General features: G+C 38.1%; 1 protein-coding gene across 4 annotated transcripts in view; it reads left to right on the forward strand.

Moving 5' to 3' along the window:
* The window catches only part of VPS13D (vacuolar protein sorting 13 homolog D), a 95,730-nt gene that overhangs the window by 13,782 nt on the left and 65,516 nt on the right, over positions 1 to 16,432 (forward strand). For all 4 annotated transcript variants that reach the window (XM_086860304.1, XM_086860306.1, XM_086860305.1 and 1 more), the window contains exons 19-32: positions 528 to 2,747; positions 3,105 to 3,256; positions 3,975 to 5,009; positions 5,721 to 5,811; positions 6,358 to 6,484; positions 7,368 to 7,548; positions 8,609 to 8,791; positions 11,333 to 11,549; positions 11,986 to 12,196; positions 12,326 to 12,497; positions 12,803 to 12,915; positions 13,476 to 13,685; positions 15,621 to 15,886; positions 16,056 to 16,189. In XM_086860304.1, coding sequence (XP_086716430.1) covers positions 528 to 2,747; positions 3,105 to 3,256; positions 3,975 to 5,009; positions 5,721 to 5,811; positions 6,358 to 6,484; positions 7,368 to 7,548; positions 8,609 to 8,791; positions 11,333 to 11,549; positions 11,986 to 12,196; positions 12,326 to 12,497; positions 12,803 to 12,915; positions 13,476 to 13,685; positions 15,621 to 15,886; positions 16,056 to 16,189 — 5,312 coding nt within the window. The remainder of the gene's footprint in view (positions 1 to 527; positions 2,748 to 3,104; positions 3,257 to 3,974; positions 5,010 to 5,720; positions 5,812 to 6,357; positions 6,485 to 7,367; positions 7,549 to 8,608; positions 8,792 to 11,332; positions 11,550 to 11,985; positions 12,197 to 12,325; positions 12,498 to 12,802; positions 12,916 to 13,475; positions 13,686 to 15,620; positions 15,887 to 16,055; positions 16,190 to 16,432) is intronic.

Consider the following 16,432-nt stretch of genomic DNA (forward strand, 5'->3'; position numbering starts at 1 on the left):
AGAGCTTCAAAAAAAGGGTAAAAAAGTACAGGGAGGTTTTTGGGGGGTGTTGCTGCTTTGTAAAGTAGAAAAAAATCCTTAAGATAATAAAATGAAAGTTAGTGTTAGGCAATAAAGCCAGTTGGATAAAACCTTCTGGTGATAAAAATACTGTAGTTAAGTAGCTCTTACCTTTCATTTGGTTTTGAAGATCAGAAGAATTGCAGGGGAAGAGTAATGGATTCTTTTATGCCAACTTGGTCAAAAGTAAATCTTGCAGAAAGCGGGTTAAAAATGAGACAAAAGTGTCTTTTAATAGCTTCTCTACTGGGTTGTGACTGACACCTCTGTGAATGTACAAGTATAGTAGGTTTCTTGTTGAGGAAAAAGGAAGTGACAGTGGAAGGAAGCAAGGACAGTACCAAATATGCTTTGTGTTAAAAAAAATAAGACTTAAGACAGGATGATCAAGTAATCATAGGAAACATCTGAGGAGGGAGGAGAATATTTTTTTTAACTTGTTTGTTTACTGTTTTTTTAATCCACAGAAGACTCTAAGAGTGCAAGTGCCATTTCTTCAGAAGTCAATGAATTGAGTGATGAGGAATATAAAACACCTCTTGCAACTCCTCCCAATACTCCACCGCCAGAATCCAACACCAATAGTGGCATCAAAATGTCCGAATTTACTGGCGTAGAAATAAGTGAAGAGCAGCTGCAGGCACACTTAATGAGTAAAAAAATGTATGAGAGATACACTCTTTCATTTATGGACCTTCAGATCATGGTGGGCCATGTGAAAGACAACTGGAAGCACGTTCAGGATAGTGATGTGGGTCCAACTCATGTGGTAGAAAAATTCAATGTTCACCTGCAGCTGGAGCGCAGACTGATATACACATCTGACCCAAAATACCCAGGAGCTGTCTTGTCTGGCAACCTGCCAGACTTGAAAATTCACATCAATGAAGACAAAATCCTGGCTCTGAAGAACTGTTTGTCACAGCTGAGTACATCTGAAGCTAAGTCTTCAGATGCCCTCCATTTAGGGAAAGACAAGATTTTTGCAGAGGTAGACCAGTTTGGCAGTTTGCACGATTCTGTAATGAATCTAACACAGAGTGTTGTCATGCTGGAGCAGCACACTCGGGAAGTTCTTGTTGAGTCCCAGCTGCTTTTGGCTGAGTTCAAAGTAAACTGTATGCAGTTGGGTGTTGAGAGTAATGGGCGATACATCTCTGTGCTCAAGGTTTTTGGCACCAATGCCCATTTTGTGAAGAGGCCTTATGATGCAGAGGTGTCCCTGACTGTCCATGGCCTGTTACTGGTTGATACTATGCAAACATACGGAACAGATTTTGATCTTTTGATGGCTTCTCATAAGAACCTGAGCTTTGATGTGCCAACAGGAAGCCTTCGAGACAGCAGGGCTCAGTCCCCAGTTTCTGGACCACATGATGCACATCCCATTGATGGTGCTGGTTTGGCAGAGAGATGCACTACAGCCTCCAACACCTCACCTGGTAACAATGGAAAAGATCAAGAGTCCTTGATAAAACTGGAGTATCAGTTTGTGAGTGCAGAATGCCCATCGATGAACTTGGATAGCAGTCTGCAGGTGATCTCTGTACAGGTGAACAACCTGGATATCATCCTTAACCCAGAGACTATTGTTGAACTGATTGGGTTTCTCCAGAAATCTTTCCCCAAGGAGAAAGAAGATTCTAGTCCTCAGCCTTTAACAGCCGACATGGAGAGAGATTGGAGGGAACAGGAAACATTCCAGTCTACTTATGCACAGAACACAGAGGTGGCAGTTGATATTCACTGGTTAAATGTACTCCTCCTCAGGACAGTTGGCATGACAAATGGAGAAAAATACGGGAGAAAAATCGCAACAGCCAGTATTGGTGGCACCAAAGTCAATGTCTCCATGTGTAGTAAACTGGATGTGAATGGCTCTCTTGGGTGCCTTCACCTTATGGATCTGACCCAAGACAATGTAAAGAACCAGTATGTGGTGAGCATAGGGAACACAGGGCGGTATGAAAATCTCATTGGCGATGGAAATTTCTTTGAATCTTTATTCTTTAGGCTTGATGATGGAAATAGCCTTCCAGATGCTTTAAGTTTCATTTTTACAGAAAAGTCGAAAGAGGAGTGTTCTCTCAACCTCAAAATGGCCTCCTTGCACTACAACCACTCAGCCAAGTTTTTGAAAGAACTGACTTTGTCCATGGATGAGCTGGAAGAGAATTTCCGCAGCATGTTGAAAAGTGCAGCTTCGAAAGTTACAACAGTCTTGGCAACTAAAACTGCTGAATACAGTGAAATGGTTTCTTTGTTTGATACCACACCACGATCAAGAGATGTTGCCAGTGCAGAAGATAATGAAGGCGATGCATTTGGATCACAGTCCCTCAAAGCTGATACTATTAAGCTTATATTAAATGTAAACATTGAATCCCCAATTGTCTCCATACCTCGAAAGCCTGGTAGCTCTGAGCTGCTTGTAGGTCATCTAGGACAAATATCTATTCAGAATTTTGTACCAGGAGAAGATGAGTCTACAAGTGATAGGCTGCAAGTTGAAATTAAAGATATTAAGATGTATTCATTAAATAGTAGTCAGTTTACAAGCAAGAAGGAGCCTGCAAGTGAGATACCCCATGGGCCACATTCTTCATTAGGTTCTGCCAGCATTAACAGCCAGGAAGAATCTCATTTTACTCGTCATGACTTCTTTGAATCACTACACAAAGGCCATGGTATGTTAATCAGAGGAGTCTTAATTATTATAATATGAGTAGTATATGTGTTAAAAATGTGTATTGACCATAGGTCTGATTGTATATTCTGTTCCATCCATCCTACTGAAACACATTGGTCAGTTTTAATGACAATGGGCTATTTATTGTATTTATATCCATTTTTGGTCTCCTAAGCAAAACCAGAATGGTGCCTTTTAGGCAGAAATTGAGCAAAACATAACCATAAAACCTTAGTCCAGCATTGCTTAGATTCTGAGCAAGTTCAATAGCTACTGTGTTACCTCTTTCATACAATATTTATGCCTAATCGGTTCACTTATTCTAATGTTGTTTTAATTTCACTTTCTCTTAAAGCTTTCCACATTCTGAATAACACCACCATCCAGTTTGAATTGGAAAAGATACCACTAGAGAAAGATTTGTATTTAACATTTCCTCTGTGTAATGAAGACTTTGAAATATCAAGCATTATGAAGATTGAAGGGAAATTTGTGAATCCTCTTCAGGTACAGAAATGTAGTTTTCCACTATCAATATAAAAATATTTCCCTGCATAGAAGTTAAGTATTTTTCAGGCCAGTGTCTTCAGGTTTAACATGGTGGTGGTTTAGAAGTCAGATTCTTATACACTTGTTTAGAAGAGACAGTCTTAAGTCATAATAATAATAATGATGACCAATATTTAACCTTGTTTGGGGACATTTTAGACATCTTTATGAATTAGTATAACTCTTTCTTAACTTGAGCACAGAAGGAAAAGTGTCACTGTCCAAATCAGTTTATTTGCAGTTGTAGTTGAAACCAAGAATTAAAATGCCACTAACTTGAAAAAAAATCTTTGCAAGAGCAGAGGTTTTTAAGCAGAGAAAACTGAAATTTCTAACACTTAGGAGACAAACAATGATGGCTAAGTAGAACGTTTGTTTCATATATTACTGTGTAAGCTCAGGTGGTGAATTATTTGTAACTAACTCTGTGTGGATGATTTCTGCCCAGGAATACAAGGTATCCTATCCAAGGATCCCATCCTATGTGTTTCTGGGTGGTGTCATCTTGCAGAGCTAATACAGAAGAACTGTTTTGCTTCAGTTTTACATTATTTTTTTCTTGAACTTAAAATTTTTGTGGTTTGGAATTCCACTTAGGAATTTTAGAGTATATGTATTGATTGCATTAATGTCAAGAGCTCCAATGTGGTGATTGTTTCTTTTCTCTACATTATAGGTGGTGTTAGCAAAACATGTCTATGAACAAGTCCTTCAGACTCTGGATAATTTAATTTACAGTGAAGACTTGAACAAATTTTCAACCACTTCTGTATCTCCAACTGGTCTTAGTTCTCCTTCAGCATCACTTCACAGTACAAGCACAGACTTCTTGAGTGAACGGAAGGAAAATGGCTTATTCAGCCACTCTAGTTTTAATTCTGTTCCAAACAAGCCCTTAGCTATCAGGGAAACAAAATCTTTTACTCAAATTCAAGCAAACTTCCACATCTCAGAGCTCCAGGTCCAGTTAAGTGGTGATCTCACACTTGGGGCTCAAGGGCTTGTCAGCCTTAAGTTTCAGGATTTTGATGTTGAGTTTGCCAAAGATCACCCTCAAACCTTGTCCATTCAGATTGCCTTACGTTCCCTGCTGATGGAAGATCTCCTGGAAAAGAAACCAGACTCTAAGTATAAGAACCTCATGGTGTCCCGTGGAGCACCCAAACCATCCAGTTTAGCACATAAGGAATATCTTTCACAGTCCTGTCCCTTAGTATCCAATGCAGAATATCCAGATATGCCACGTTCCCTCCCTTCCCATATGGAAGAAGCACCTAATGTCTTCCAGCTCTACCAAAGACCAGTTTGTGCCTCCCGTAAGAAGCAAAAAGAAGATGCTGATTCTGAGTATCCTCTGACTCCACCTCCTTCTCCATCAGGAGACAGATCCAAGTTGCCCTGTGGAAAAAGTAACTTTGATGATTCATTAGTTCATATCAATATATTCCTAGTGGATAGGAAACATCCTGAATTTTCTTCTCGCTATAGCAAAATTAACCGTAGTGTAGATGTTGATTTCAATTGTCTAGATGTGTTAATAACTTTGCAAACTTGGGTAGTGATACTGGATTTCTTTGGGATTGGATCCACTGCTGATAACCATGCCATGAAGCCTCAGCCTGAAGATACTCAGCAGACAATCAAAGCAGAAATAAATTCCTTGTCAGCTTCTCAAGCCCAAGAGCCTGTAAACACTAAGCTGGATCTAAAGGTATACTTGAGATGCAAAACAGTAATTGGATTGTTTGTCATAAACCATCTGGTTTATAGAAGATCTAGGTGACATTTACATCATGTGTTTTATATTCTAGTGGGGAGTGTGCATAAATGCAGAAGCAGATTTAAAATGTGTAGATGTAGTTAGGAAAAAAAAGAGTTATAGAAAAGCAGAACATTTGCAAAATGCTTCCTTGCTCTGTTACCCTCTCTTTAGTGGAGCGCTTCAGTATTAAAGACCTAACATGCTGCAGTTGACACTGTACTGTTCCAGGTACTGTGGAGTTTATTTATGGAAAAAAGTCTATATTTTATAAATATATATCCATATGTGTTTATGCATCTATATGTATAAACATGTTTTTTAAAAAACACATGATGTATGTGTATATAATATATCTTTGCCCAGAGGCTAATGGCTTTGCCCTGTGGTCTAATTTACATGTGATAAATCTTGAAAGAGAAGAAGATGAAGGTAACAGTGCTGGGATATTTTCTTCTGATCATTCTGAATTGTTTGGGAGACCCATGCATGTGCAAACAAGGCATTAAAAAGGTTGCTCTCCTTCAGTGTCTCCCAATCAGATAATTGTTGTTTGCCATTCATGTGTTACAGTGAAATTGTCTTGGAAAAAAAGCTAAACAAGATGTTCAAGCTCTGAAGTCATGTTTTTCATACCAATTTGTTCCTCTTTTGTTTGGCCAGGTCCATTCTTTATCCTTAGTCCTGAATAAGACAACCAGTGAGCTTGCTAAAGCCAGTGTGGCAAAACTTGCAGCTCACTTGGAAGTGATTGGTGAGTAGATTGAAGGGCTCAGGTTGTTTGCAGCTTAAAATAAAATAAGGTGTGCACTGGAATTGTGATTTTAAATGTTTTTATTTTGGTGCTCGTTGGGTTTTTGTTTGTTTTTTCTGGGCAGAATGTACATTTTCCTCCCACTGCTTCTTCCTTTGCTTTTATAGGGTTTATTTTAAATCATAATTTAGATGATGTCAAACCTTTCATCGTTTTAGCTACAATTGGCTACAATTTTAATACTTCATTTTCACAGAGCAGAACAATAGTTTTTATTACTGTTCTAAAGGAAAAAACAATGAGTTGTATCTAAGTTTCACAAATCAAAGTGGTGTAATCACAATGTGTGTAAAGCCTAGAGTAATGTGTGGGTTATTACAATCTTTGTAGCAGAAACAATGGTTTTCTCTGAACTTGAGGTTTAATATTTAATTGTATTGACTTAATTAATTACTTGTAATGAAGGTATCCCACTAATAGAAACTTTTTGGGTTTGGTAACTGATCTGTATTTGAGGATCCTGATTGTCTGTCCTTTGTTTTGCAGAGGGAGATTTAGCCTTGCAGGGAAGTATTGGAAGTCTGTCCTTAAGTGATCTTACATCTCATGGAGAATTTTACAGAGAACGTTTCACTACAAGTGGTGAAGAGGCACTCATTTTTCAGATCTTTAAGTATGAATTTAAACTTTTTGTTACTCAGTATTAGCTTGTTACTCTGTTAACTTCCAACCCTCCAAAAACACCCCAAAAGTCAAACAAATCCAAAAAAACCCAAGCCCACAACTGTCAGGACTGCATGATCGGACTCTCGGGACTTAAGTGGGACTTAGAATATTTTCAGTTATAAACTTAGGATTTTTAACTTATTAACTTATTGTCTTGCAATGTACAATGAAATGGAAAAGGAAAAGTAGTTCTTTATTTCCTTCTAAAGCTGTATGAAAGTGTTTACATGATAGTTTGTTCCTCCCTAAAACAGGTTGTTTTTTTTTTAAAGTTGGAAGAGGTTTTCAACTGATGAAATAGATTTTCCCTTGCTCCTTGATTTTAGAATAAGGGGTTTACTTTTGTCATAATGTAAATTTGAATTTGTTTATTATGTTTTAAGAAATGGGTCTTGTGATGTTTCCTGGTTTTCCAATTAATCAGATTAGAGATTATCCAAGTAATGTTATGGACTTAATTTCAAATATGACAGCACACTGATACAGAATTGAATGTACACATTATCCTGCAGTGGAGTAGTTACCTTAAAAGCCACTGTTCTGAAATATAATCACCAAAAATCTATCTGGTTTGCAGAGATTAAAGGTACATTCCAAATGCAGAATTTTCCTTTCTGCTCAATTAAAATTCAACAGCACTTAAATATACAAAATTTAGAAGTAATTAACACAAACCTGACTTTTCACATCTGCAACTGAAGTAGTGTTAATTACATGCTGTGAACATTAGTTAAATCTATCTTACTATTTGGAATGCAGCAAAATGTCTTAGTGCTGCTTGTAAAATGTAGCTAAAGATGGGTAAATTTAACTTCCAACCCTTCTCACAGGTACGGGAGGCCGGACCCGCTGCTGCAGCGGGAATGCGACGTCCGAGTGTCCCTGCGGATGGCCTCTGTCCAGTATGTGCACACCCAGCGCTTCCAGGCCGAGGTGGTGTCCTTCATCCAGCATTTCACTCAGCTCCAAGATGTCTTGGGAAGGCAGAGAGCAGCGATTGAAGGACAAACAGTATGTCTAGGCCTTTTTTTTCTGCTTTTTTATGCTTTTTTGCAGCTGAAATGTAATATATAATTTAGGTTAATGCATCAACTCAAGTGAGTTGAAATGGTGGGAGGTTTTAGAGTTTTGGTGTTGGTAGAGAGTTCTCAGGCTCTTCTTGTAGTCATGAAACCTTAATTAGGACCATCCTGCTGCTGTTTGAAGGTTCAGAATACCAGATTGCAAATCACCAGTGCATGGTGATGCCTCAAGGCATCACTGGTTTCTGCAGGATGCACTGGACAGAAAGGGTCAAGGTGTTATCTTGCTTTATTCTTCACTGTTCACCAGGTAATAATACTGAATTAGGAGAGCCAGGTGAGAAGTTGTGTTCCACTCAGGTGAATGTCTCTGATTTAGTTTGATGTCTGATAGGCTGAGGAAATCAGAACTTCTGCATGGTAGAGTGTATGAATGTAGAGATTGTAGAGCAAGATAGAGTCTATCAATATAGAATATATAGGGCATGATAGAGTATTTCAATAATCAGGACAGCCAGAGACCCCACAACCTAATGTGGGAGTAATTAATACAATCTTCTTTTAATAGAAGCTTCTCATAATTGAAGGAAAATCAGTGAATACTTGGATATTAAAATGCCTCATTGTGTATCGGGTGGGAAGTTTGAATCTGATTTTGAAACATCTGTTCTAAATGATGGGGCTTTGCTTTTTGCAGATAATTTTTCATAAGTAGCATGTTATATAGTGAGCTGAGTAGTGTCTGTTCTGCCTCTAATTTCAGGGGTGAGAGGGCATGTCACTCCTGAGTGCTGCATCTCTTGCACAGGTTTTTCCTGTTTGCATCATAATAGTTTTTTAATGAGTGTTTATTCTCTGCCTAAAACAAGAGTTTGAGGAGTTTTTATTGGTTGCTTTGTTGTTGGTTTTTTTTTTGGTATAAACTCTTATATCTTAATTTTGTAAATCAAGGGTAGTGATCCTGAGTTCAGTGCTAATCAGTGGGAAATAATCACCTGCTTCCTGCAATTTTTGTAATTATTTTTTAAATGTAATTTTGCTCTTTTCAGGTGAGAGATAAAGCCCAGCGAGCTTCCCGAGTTCTTCTTGATATTGAGGCTGAGGCTCCTGTTCTTCTTATACCTGAGAGCTCCAAGTCTAACAGTCTTATTGTAGCTAATCTGGGAAAACTGAAAGTGAAGAACAAATTCCTGTTTGCAGGAATGCCAGGCACCTTTTCATTAAAGAACAAGGTAGGAACATTGCTTCTTAATTTAGCAGCTTGAAGTTTTGCTAGTTCTTGTGGATTTTATTTCAAAATCAAAATAGTAAATGATTCTTACATTTTACTTTATATGTTGACTTTATAGTTCTGGTAATGAGAGTGTGTGCCAGTGTGCTGGGAAACCTTACAGATTTGCCTTGCTGCCCTTCCTGCCTTGAGCTTCCAGCCTGAGGCATTGGGGCAGGTGAGCTGAGTGTTTTGAGAGAGCAGAGGGAATAAAGGAGGCTGAACTCACTCCAGCTGCTCTGGTGAGGAAGCAGGACCCAACGAGGTGTACACCTGAACGTGGGACAAAGATGGGCTTTCAGCCCACCCTCTTTGGTTACTCCAGCTGTTCACCACTCAAAATTTCCACACTGAACTGCAGAAGCAGGGCTCTGTGTTGGCTCTAACACACTGGAGAACAGAATTTGGTTTATTTCTTCCTTTCTGCTCTCAGTGAAACTGAGTGTGCGCAGTTGCTTTGATGAGGTGAAACCTTGGGAAAGGTTTCCAGTGGCTGTACACCTGGCAAAGCACAGGACAGGAGTGGCTGGTGCTGCTCTTGAGAGATGCAGCCACAAAATTTGGGATAAGGAAGATGCATCTTGGATGGCTTTCTCTGTCTAACCCATTCATCAAAGTAGGGAGTTATCTGGGAACCCCCTAATGCCATTTTGAAGGGATTAGAAGTTAGATGGACAAAATTGCTGCAGTGGATTTGTGGTGTGTCTGTTGCCTTCATGTGATTGGTATCTACCTGTGACTTTGCTGTAAGGAGGTAGTGGACTGTGATGTTGGGTTGTTTCCTGTACTGTAGTGTACAAGTACAGGTTTGTAAGCATTAGACTCCTAAAGTAACATTATAAGTTAAAGAAAGCATGCACAATAATTTTATTTCAGCCTAAAAATACTGTGTTATGTAGCACTGTAGAAATGTAGGTGTTTGGAATGGGATTAGGTGGGGTTTGGCATTTTTTTAGTTGGTTTTGTTTTCATTTTTCCTCTGTCCTATGTTTGTTTTTGAGGATCGGATTTTACAAGGCAATGCATACAAGGATCCTGTTTTATTTGAGGTATTTCACATCTTTATAGCAGTGTTCAGGTGCTCCTCATTCATTCTATAAAACAGAAAATATTCTTCTGGAATTTAGCACTTAAAGCTACTTAATTTATTAAAATTTATGTTTCTGTTCTAAAGGTTTTGCTGAATTCTATAAGAATTGGATGTAAAGTTTTTGTGGTGTGCTCTTTATGCATGTCTGAGGAGCTGCTAATTTGGATTCAATTGCATAAATTCATAGATTAATAGATGATGTGATGATTCTCCTTTGCATGTACTTTTCAGTCTTCTCTTTACAGTATGAAGTTAAATGTTAATATCCTCAATTTTTTTTCCTAAAATCCTTGATTGTGTTTACAATTAATTTTTCCATTTTTTTTCTAATATTTAAAAACCATGTAAGGCAAGAAAATATTAACAATTAAAACCAGAGAGGAAAGTTTATGATAGGGATTGATGTGACATCAGGAACTGGATACAGAAGGAGGATGGTAAATAATAGTAACAATACAGGAGGCAGGGGCAGGGTGAGCAATCTCGGAGTAAGGGCTGAGTAGATCACTAAAGATGATTGCAGTCTGCATGTGGGACACGAGGTTAATTAAATTAATTTAAATGATTGATAGACAAATCCCAAAATTGGCTTTGGAATATAAAGGTGGTGTGTAAACCTCTTCCACCAGACCAATCACAGAGTGTTTGGAGCCATTCCATCACAGGGGGCTGTCAGATTGGTCAAGCAGGATTTTTGGGAAAAGAAATTTCTAATGTTGATGTGACTCTTTTTGTAGTGGAATTTGCAGGTTTTTGATGCAAGACAGCTCATGGATTTCCACTGGATATGTGGTGGTGGGGAGATGTCTAAAATACTTTACATGACTATAAATGAACTTCTCTTTTTTCACCAGTGAGGAATATACCTTTAAGTGGAGAGATTTATCCAACCTTAAACTGCAGGAGAATTTTGGGACACATTTTGGTGTGTCAGCTGAAGTATTTAAAGTGCATAAAATGTGCATGTATAGAAGTGTTATAAGTGTAATAAATTATGAAGTTGATGACATGGTCTTGCAGAAATAATAGCATATATTTTTTTTTCATCACCTGAGAAACGGCTTTAAATATTTAACAGTCTTTATTCTGCAGAAATGTTTAATATCATGACAGTCTTACCCCTCTGTTTTGGTATTAATTTCATTTACATGAGAGCTTTTTGGTTTTATGCTTGTGAATTAGTTTCTCACTGAAATGATTCCACAGCTTTTGGATGAAGGTTGCTGAAATAATCTTTTTTTACAAAGAAAATGTTCTCATCTGCTGTTAAGGAGATGTTAGGAGAAAAGTTTTGCCATTTTTTTTGCGGCAGAAGATACTGGAATTCTGGTAATTTGTTTCAGCTTGAACCTTGGTGCATTGCTTCCTTAGAATTTAAATTCAAAATCTAATGTTAATTTCTTTCATTAACAGGATTCAGTTCAGTTTTCCTCTCCTATGGGAACCCCAAAACACAGCATGAAGAAAACAAGTGCTGATGAGCCCAAATTAGCAATGGAAGGATTGGTCATGAAAAAATCATCAGGGACAAACATTCCTAGGCTGAAGAGTGAGCCTGCAGTGAGCACATCGAGTAAGCAGCCAGGGCAGCCATCAAAGCTGCCTGTTGCCCCAAACCCTGAGAGCCCAGGTATGTGAGAGCAGTAGGAACCCCAAGGAGCTTATTTTGCCTTGTAAAATACTGCAGTGACATATTGCCTTTATGTGACACTGAAAAAGTATGAGGCTCTGAGTCTGAAGATGGTAGATTGGAGAAGAAATGACTTCTGAGCTTTAAGGCTGATTTTTTTCAGCTGAAAGGATTAGGGAGTTAATAGTTCAGCTTCTGGAAGAACAGTCCTGCAAATTGGGTGTGTTTTGACATGCATATTGCACACATACAATACATTCCTAATGTAAGTTAGGCATTTCTGTGAGTGAGCTTGGTATCTGATAGTTACAGATATTGATGAACATGAACAAAAAAATAAAAAATGTGAAATAAAATCAAAACTAAAAGTAGGTTGCATTAGTTTTGAACACATTTTCTTTTTCTTCCTTATGTGTTATCTCCTGTGTACTTGCAGAGGATCACATCTGCCTCTTAGACTGCATTGTGGTTGATCTGCAGGACATGGACATCTTTGCTGCTGAAAGATACCAGAGAGAGTATTCCAAGGCTGTGGAAGACACCATTGCAGATTTGAGCTTTCCATCCTACTTGGTGAGGCAGACAGGAGAGAGCCTGCTGACAGAACCCTTCAGACTGAAGTTAAAAGTAGAGAGAAACTTGGACAAGTGAGTTTAAACAGGGTCACTTTGTGCTGTCACCTAGAGCAGTGTTTTAGATGCCTTTTGCTGTATCCTGAAGGAATTGCCTGCTATGCTGGAGCTCCTGGAAACGCTGAGGTTTCCTCTGTGTTGCAGGGAGCTGAGTCACACCGTTGCAGACATTTCAATCCATGGCAATCTGTCCTCAGTGCACTGCTCTCTGGATCTGAACAAGTACAAACTGATCCGTGGGCTGCTGGAGAACAACCTCGGGGAGCCCATCGAGGAGTTCATGCGCCCTTACGACTTGCAGGATCCAAGGATTCTTGTAAGAGAAGCTACATGCAGCTGAAATTCTCTTGAAATGTCTGGGGGTGTGTTCATTTTGCTGATGGCAGCAATGTTCAAAGGACAAATAAGCTCTCTAGATCAGTGCTGTGAAAATGAGTCATTTTCAAGTTAAAGGCCACAGTGTTGTGAAATGTAACATCCCCCAGTAATGGTTAATGAAACTCTTTGGAGAAGAAAGACACCACACAAAAGCTGTTTACATTTTTCTGAAATACAGTTTAATTCAGAGATGAAAGTTAGACAATTGCTCTGAAAAAGAATGTTGTTGTTTTCCACTTTCAGACAGTTTTGAGTGGAGAAGTGTATACTTCCATGTCATTCCTCATTGACATGGTTAATGTGAGCCTGGAACTGATGGATCCAAAGGGAAAAGATGGATGCAGCTCTTTAGCCAGGTATGAATGCTCTTCTCTTACTCAGTACCTTATCCTAAATTCTATGCTCACCTGAAAGATACAGGACCAGAATTGAAATAATACGTGGAATTACAGTTTAATAATGCAGTAAAATGGAATTTCTTAATTAGAGTCCAAACTAAGTGTTTGAGCTGCTCTGAAAGATGAAAGGGTATAACACTGTTCAAAATATATGGTCTGTCTTTCCAGTTATCCTTGAAATAAAAGTCCAGTAATCAGTTTATTTTCCCAAGAGAAATAGTATTTTAATTAAGAAAGTGATACAAGGGAAGGTTAAAAAATCAGATTTCTTCTGTGTTGGCTTGTTGGGTTTTTTTTAATCCAGAAGGTTTTTTTTACCAGTGGAAAATATTACTACATTTAGTACAGATCTATTTTCTATCTTGATGGCATGGGACATGATTGTAGTTGTTTTAGAAAATACTTAAATGAAAGATTTCAGCAGTGTGCCATACTTGTAAAGTAAGGGAATTTATTCCAGGGAATAATTAAACTCTAAGTCTCTTTGGTGTGTTGTTTTACTTTTTATTTACTCCCAGGTTTGACTTTAAGAAATCCAAGTTGCTTTTTGAAAGCTCTTCAAACGGAACAAAGTCTGTAAATCTGGTCTCTCATTCCATGATGGCCTTTGACACTCGTTATGCTGGACAGAAATATGCTACAGGCCCCCCAAATGTCTTCAATTGCATCTTTCAGTCATCAAAAAACACCAGTAGCCCAGGAGCAATCCAGATTGAATTGCATTTCAGGTTAGTAATTCTGGGATTCGTTTGTTTTTAACAATGACATAATCAGTATTGTCCTGGTTTTAATACAACTTTTTCTATTGTAGATAAACTTGAGGGCATTGTATTTCAATCTGATTTTTGGAGTGATCAGTGGTACTTGATAGATTGAAATCTGCAGTTATTAACTCTCTGGAAGTTGCTGAATTTTTTTTTTCTTCTTCACTTGTTGCAATAAAATTTATGTTTAAATGTGTAATCAGATCAGATGAAGGTCTGACCTATTAAAATCAGTAGTGCTTAAAACTTGGTAAGTCTGGCCTATCACTTGTATGTGTGCATAAAACCAGTTTGTAGAATTTTTAATATAAGATGCACAAAAGCTGTTTCCCAGCAGGTGTCACACATGGTTTTCTGAGAGCATCAACACAGGCAGAAATGGCACCTCTTTCAAAAACAATCTCTGTATTCTCTTCTGTGTTCTGTCTTACCCTGTTCGTTTTTTCTTACCTATTTTGATCTATTTTAGTATTGAAATTGAGAATATAATGTCAGTATTTATCAGCATGGTGTTTTTTTGAGGAATGTTAACTACCAAAAAAGAGGGTGAAGTTAAATAACTAGAGATGTTCCTTTCACTTCTGATCAGAAAGCTGACCAAGCTCAGCTTTCTCACTCTTATAATAAGTATGATGCCTTTTGAAACAGTTGTAGAAATAATGTAGAAAAAAACCAAATTGTGGATTATTTCAGTCCAGTAGAAAATTCTGGAGACATTTGTTCATAAAAAACAGCTAAAGAACCTTGGCAATTGAGAGAAATTTTTTTTGAAGATTTGCATGCTGCATTACAGTTTTAGATACCTAAAAAACGTGTTCAGAAAGAAACCAACATTTCAATTTGAATAAAACTAAAATGGGATTTACAAAAAAATACACCCTAAAAAAACCCCCAGATGGTTTTCACAGAACTGTTGAGTCAGTGGGCAGCTGGATTAGACACTGTTAGTGAGTTTGCACAGTACAGCCTAATCTGGTTTATGAGTGAGAGTTTCAGGAATCTTCTTCCCAACTGTTGTGATTTTAAATTTCAGCTGCAGCAGCATGTGGTCTGTTTTCAGTGGTGAGAGCATCCTTGGCAGTAGATGTAAGGGCTGGCAGAACTCAGTGATAGTGTTCTACTGGCTGGTGCCTCTTGAAATATCCTGGAGAGCCAGGGAGGGTTACAGGCTTTTGCTGTTGGAAGCAGCACAGGCAGAGCCTGCTCCCCACGAAGGCATCTCAGTTCTTTGGAGATTTTATAGTTCACAGTGTGCTGGATTGAAAATTGGTTCATGGTATTTAAGCACTTAGATGATTTTCCAGTTAGCATGATTAAATGTAGCTGGTATTCCAGATCACAAGGCCAAAAACACTTTATCTCTCCTAGCCAGAGCTGCAGAATGGGATGCTGGGAGCTCAGGCAGGCTGACATTTTTTCTGAATGACAAACCAGCAAAATGCTGTCAGGGTGTGACAGGAAATTCATGTTGTACCTCTTATCTGGGGGCCAGCTCTGAGTTTCACACACAGAATGTTAGGTTTGATACCCAACAGTCATAAAATGATAATAAAAAACGGTTTTAAGATCTGAGATTTTGAAAATTAATATTGATAATGTAAGTGTGGTAAAGGAGCTTTTATGAATTTCCTGTCATGTAGTTTTTCAACTCATCTCTTGTACCATTATGGCTTAGAATTTGTGCAGTTAAGATCTGTGGGTACAGCAAATTGCTGAATTTCAATCTGTTTAAATATATATATATATATGTATGTATGTATTTTAAAGACCAGACACTGTAAACCAAGTGTATCCCTATAAAATGCTATATAATTCTTACCAGATACTGATAGTTTTCAGCATGATTTTAAATATCTGCAGGTTGTAAAGTTCACCTATGTGCTTCTCCCTTCTTAAAAGGTCTACTAAGGATTCCTCCAGTTTCACAGTTGTTCTGAACAATCTTCGTGTGTTCCTGATATTTGACTGGCTGTTACTGGTTCATGACTTTTTATACACTCCTGGAGACACCAAAAAGCGAGAAAATCCCCATTTGTCCCGGCAGAGAACCTGCACCAGTGACACGGCTGTTGTTCCCAAAACTGTGAAAAGTGGAGTGGTTACCAAACGTTCCTCACTCCCTGTGACAGCAGAAAAGCAGCTGGAAGTCAGGGTTAATGTGACAGGTAAATGTGCTTTTCTCTGGTGCTTTTGTAGGAGTTTTTCTCATTAAAAGCCATATTCTGGTGTAAAACCAGGTCCATTAAATTAAATTAAGAAACCTGCTGCAAATGCCTGAAGTACCTTAATGATGCCAACTGCCCTGTAAGTTGTCTTTTTTTTTATTTTGTTAAGGAACTGAATTTGTGGTCGTTGAAGACATGTCCTGCTTCGATACCAACGCAATTATTCTGAAGGGAACCACTGTTCTCACTTACAAGCCCAAGTTGTTAGATCGTCCTTTCTCTGGCAGTTTGTTTGGCATTGAGGTAAGAAAAATAAATTTGCTTCTGTATTAGATCTAAAATTAGAGGAGTTTGTGAAGATTCTTTACTAAAAAGATAGATACAAAAGGAATAGTACACGGTTTCCTTTGGAAATTTGTTGGTTTCTCATCAAATGCTCTCACTTTTCAGCAGTTTTAAGATTAGTTTTACATTTTTTTTTTATTAAAACATTATAAGACTTGACTGTAGCCTCAAAATATTGCTAGCTCTTGCCAGGTCTGTTCT

Source organism: Cyanistes caeruleus, chromosome 22 (assembly GCF_971803275.1).
Source record: "Cyanistes caeruleus chromosome 22, bCyaCae1.hap1.1, whole genome shotgun sequence".
Lineage (NCBI taxonomy): Eukaryota > Metazoa > Chordata > Aves > Passeriformes > Paridae > Cyanistes > Cyanistes caeruleus.